This window comes from Galeopterus variegatus, unplaced genomic scaffold, assembly GCF_000696425.1.
Source record: "Galeopterus variegatus unplaced genomic scaffold, G_variegatus-3.0.2 Scaffold53, whole genome shotgun sequence".
Lineage (NCBI taxonomy): Eukaryota > Metazoa > Chordata > Mammalia > Dermoptera > Cynocephalidae > Galeopterus > Galeopterus variegatus.
In genome coordinates, this window is record NW_007726164.1 from 1320962 (window position 1) to 1323313 (window position 2352).

Below are 2352 nucleotides of genomic sequence, written 5' to 3' on the forward strand. Positions count from 1 at the left end.
TTTTAGCAGGATTATCTACAGCAAGATAAAGCCTGGCTAGCCTTCTCTGGAATGAGAGGGGGACCCCCCCTACCCCATGGCTTTTTTTTTTTTTTTTTCTTTTTTAACATCGCGGGATGCGTGTAACCCCTACCTCTTTCTCATCAAACCGAAGCCTTGAACGAGTTTTTTTGCCTTCGTGTGAGCCCAGGCGATTGTTCTTGCCTCGGGAAAGGGGGTATTTCCGGCGGCGCTCAAAAACACTAGCTCTAGAAAGAGATTCATTTCTTTATTAAGGAGCTAGCTATGTTCTGGAACAATTGTTTACATTCAGGTTTTTTTTTGCATTTGCGCTCGGGGCTTGTTTCAAATAGGTGAAGCCATCGCATTCCTGAAGAACAGCAGAGGACGTACCAGCCAACAGCTGAGACGCGCACAGCAAGGTGGCTTACTATGAGCGAGCGAGCGTGCGAACAGAGCGAAGGGAATACAAATAAATATGGCACCTACTCAAAAAACGGAATCACAGCGGCTGCAGCGGCATAAGAGACCTAGCGATTTCAGACGGTTAAAAGCGCGGTTCAAAACGAAAGCAAGTTGAGAAATGAGACGCACTCTACAAGGCCACTTGCCAGAGTGAAAAGTTAATGAGTGAAAATGTTACAATTGGTTTTTCAAGTATTCATTCACTCTAAATTATTAATTGCCATAATTTGTATGGACTATAGAAAAAATGATTAAATGTGTGCTTTGACATTGTCCTGAAACTTTTGTCACGGGCCCAACACTTTCTCCAATTTAAGGAAGCTGCAGAGTCAGGACTACACATTACACTTTTCAGCTCACATGTGCTTTTCAAATATTTAGCTCAGACATTTCCCCGAGAGATATTACATTTACAAAATAAAGAAACCTTTTAGGAGTAAACAAAAGGCACTGGAACCATTCATTGTAAAAGCAGAAAGAAAAACATAAATAATACATTTTAATCAAATAATATAAAGCAAATATTCTGTAGGCGTAATTTTTTTAAAAAAATTAATAGACTTCTCTTAACTTACTCACCATAAAGAAAAGATTTTAAATGTTCAAGTGCACTTGTTTGATTAATAAAGCATTTTATATTCAATTATTTAGTGCTAATCATTAGGAAGTTTACGTTGTTGAGGCAAATCATCAGCTCAGACATTAAAAAACTACCATTATAAAAATATAGCTCCAAGGTCAGTATCAAATTACCCTTTCATAGGACAGCTCAAGGACTGCTTCTATGTCATACTAGAAACTTTTTTTTAAACACCCAAAACCCTCTCAAAGCGCAGAAACCTTAAGAGCAGTGACGTGAAGGTAGCTTGAAACACAGGTAAAGTCCTTTCCAACAAAGAAAATTGGTGGTGTCCACCAGCATATGTTGATCATTAGTTTTAATAGTCTGTGATAAAATTTTAAAGGTTGAAGTTAATTTATCGGGCCTTCGGCTCTGTCTTCTTCCAGCTCTTGGGCTTCCTTTTTGGTTTCCCCATCCTTCGCTTCCTGCCGGGAAACGGGAAATTTGTCCTTGTTGTTCTCCTTTTTCCATTTCATTCTCCTGTTCTGGAACCAAATTTTTACCTGTCTCTCGGTGAGGGCTAGGGCGTGGGAAACCTCGATTCTTCTTTTCCTGGTCAGATAAGGGTTAAAAAGGAATTCCTTTTCCAGCTCTAGGGTTTGGAAGCGACTGTAGGTTTGTCTTCCTCTTCGTCTACCAGGAGCTGCTGATTAAAACAAATAAAAAAGAGGAAATAAACATTTAAAAAATATAATGGTGCCTCTGCATGTTGCTGGAGGTTTCTGGAACGGGTCTAAGGGTTGAAAGATACACAGTGCTCTTTAGCTCTGATATATATTATTGGATGTGCAGGCGAGAAGGGCAGAGAGAAGGTCTTCACAATTATTCTGTCCCCATCATCTTTACATGGTTTCTACTTTAAAAAAAGTCTGTATTACTTTATGAATAAGAGCCACTGTGGCTACACAAGAAGGAAAAGGAGGGGGAGAGGAAAGGGGAATTTTAAAGCTAGAACGTGAGATGAAAGCAGATTTCTCCCCCTCGCCCCTCTTAAAAAAAAAAAAAAAAAAAAAACCCAACCTTGTGGTCTCATCCAGGGAAACATTTGAGAAGGAGACGAGCTCTGATTTAAGTGGTCTGGGTCCTCGCCAATATTACCACTGGACGATTTACAGTCAGGATATTGTACCAGCTCGGCCTCTTGCTGGGTCGTAAAAATCGGCTGTCTCTGTAAGTTATCGTATCCGTAAAACTTCGCGGGCTCCCCGTGACAGGCAATCCCGCCGCAGGGGGGAGGCGGCGGCGGAGGCGGAGGAGGAGGGGGG

General features: G+C 41.2%; 1 protein-coding gene across 1 annotated transcript in view; it reads right to left on the minus strand.

The window, feature by feature from the left end:
- Positions 1 to 1027: 1027 nt before the first annotated feature.
- HOXD8 (homeobox D8) overlaps positions 1028 to 2352 on the minus strand; it is a 3112-nt gene continuing 1787 nt past the window's right edge. Inside the window, exons 2-3 of the mRNA XM_008573582.1 lie at positions 2108 to 2255; positions 1028 to 1733 (exon numbers count right to left, since the gene is read on the minus strand). Of these exons, the coding sequence (XP_008571804.1) occupies positions 1438 to 1733; positions 2108 to 2132 (321 nt within the window). The 5' untranslated portion in view covers positions 2133 to 2255 and the 3' untranslated portion in view covers positions 1028 to 1437. The remainder of the gene's footprint in view (positions 1734 to 2107; positions 2256 to 2352) is intronic.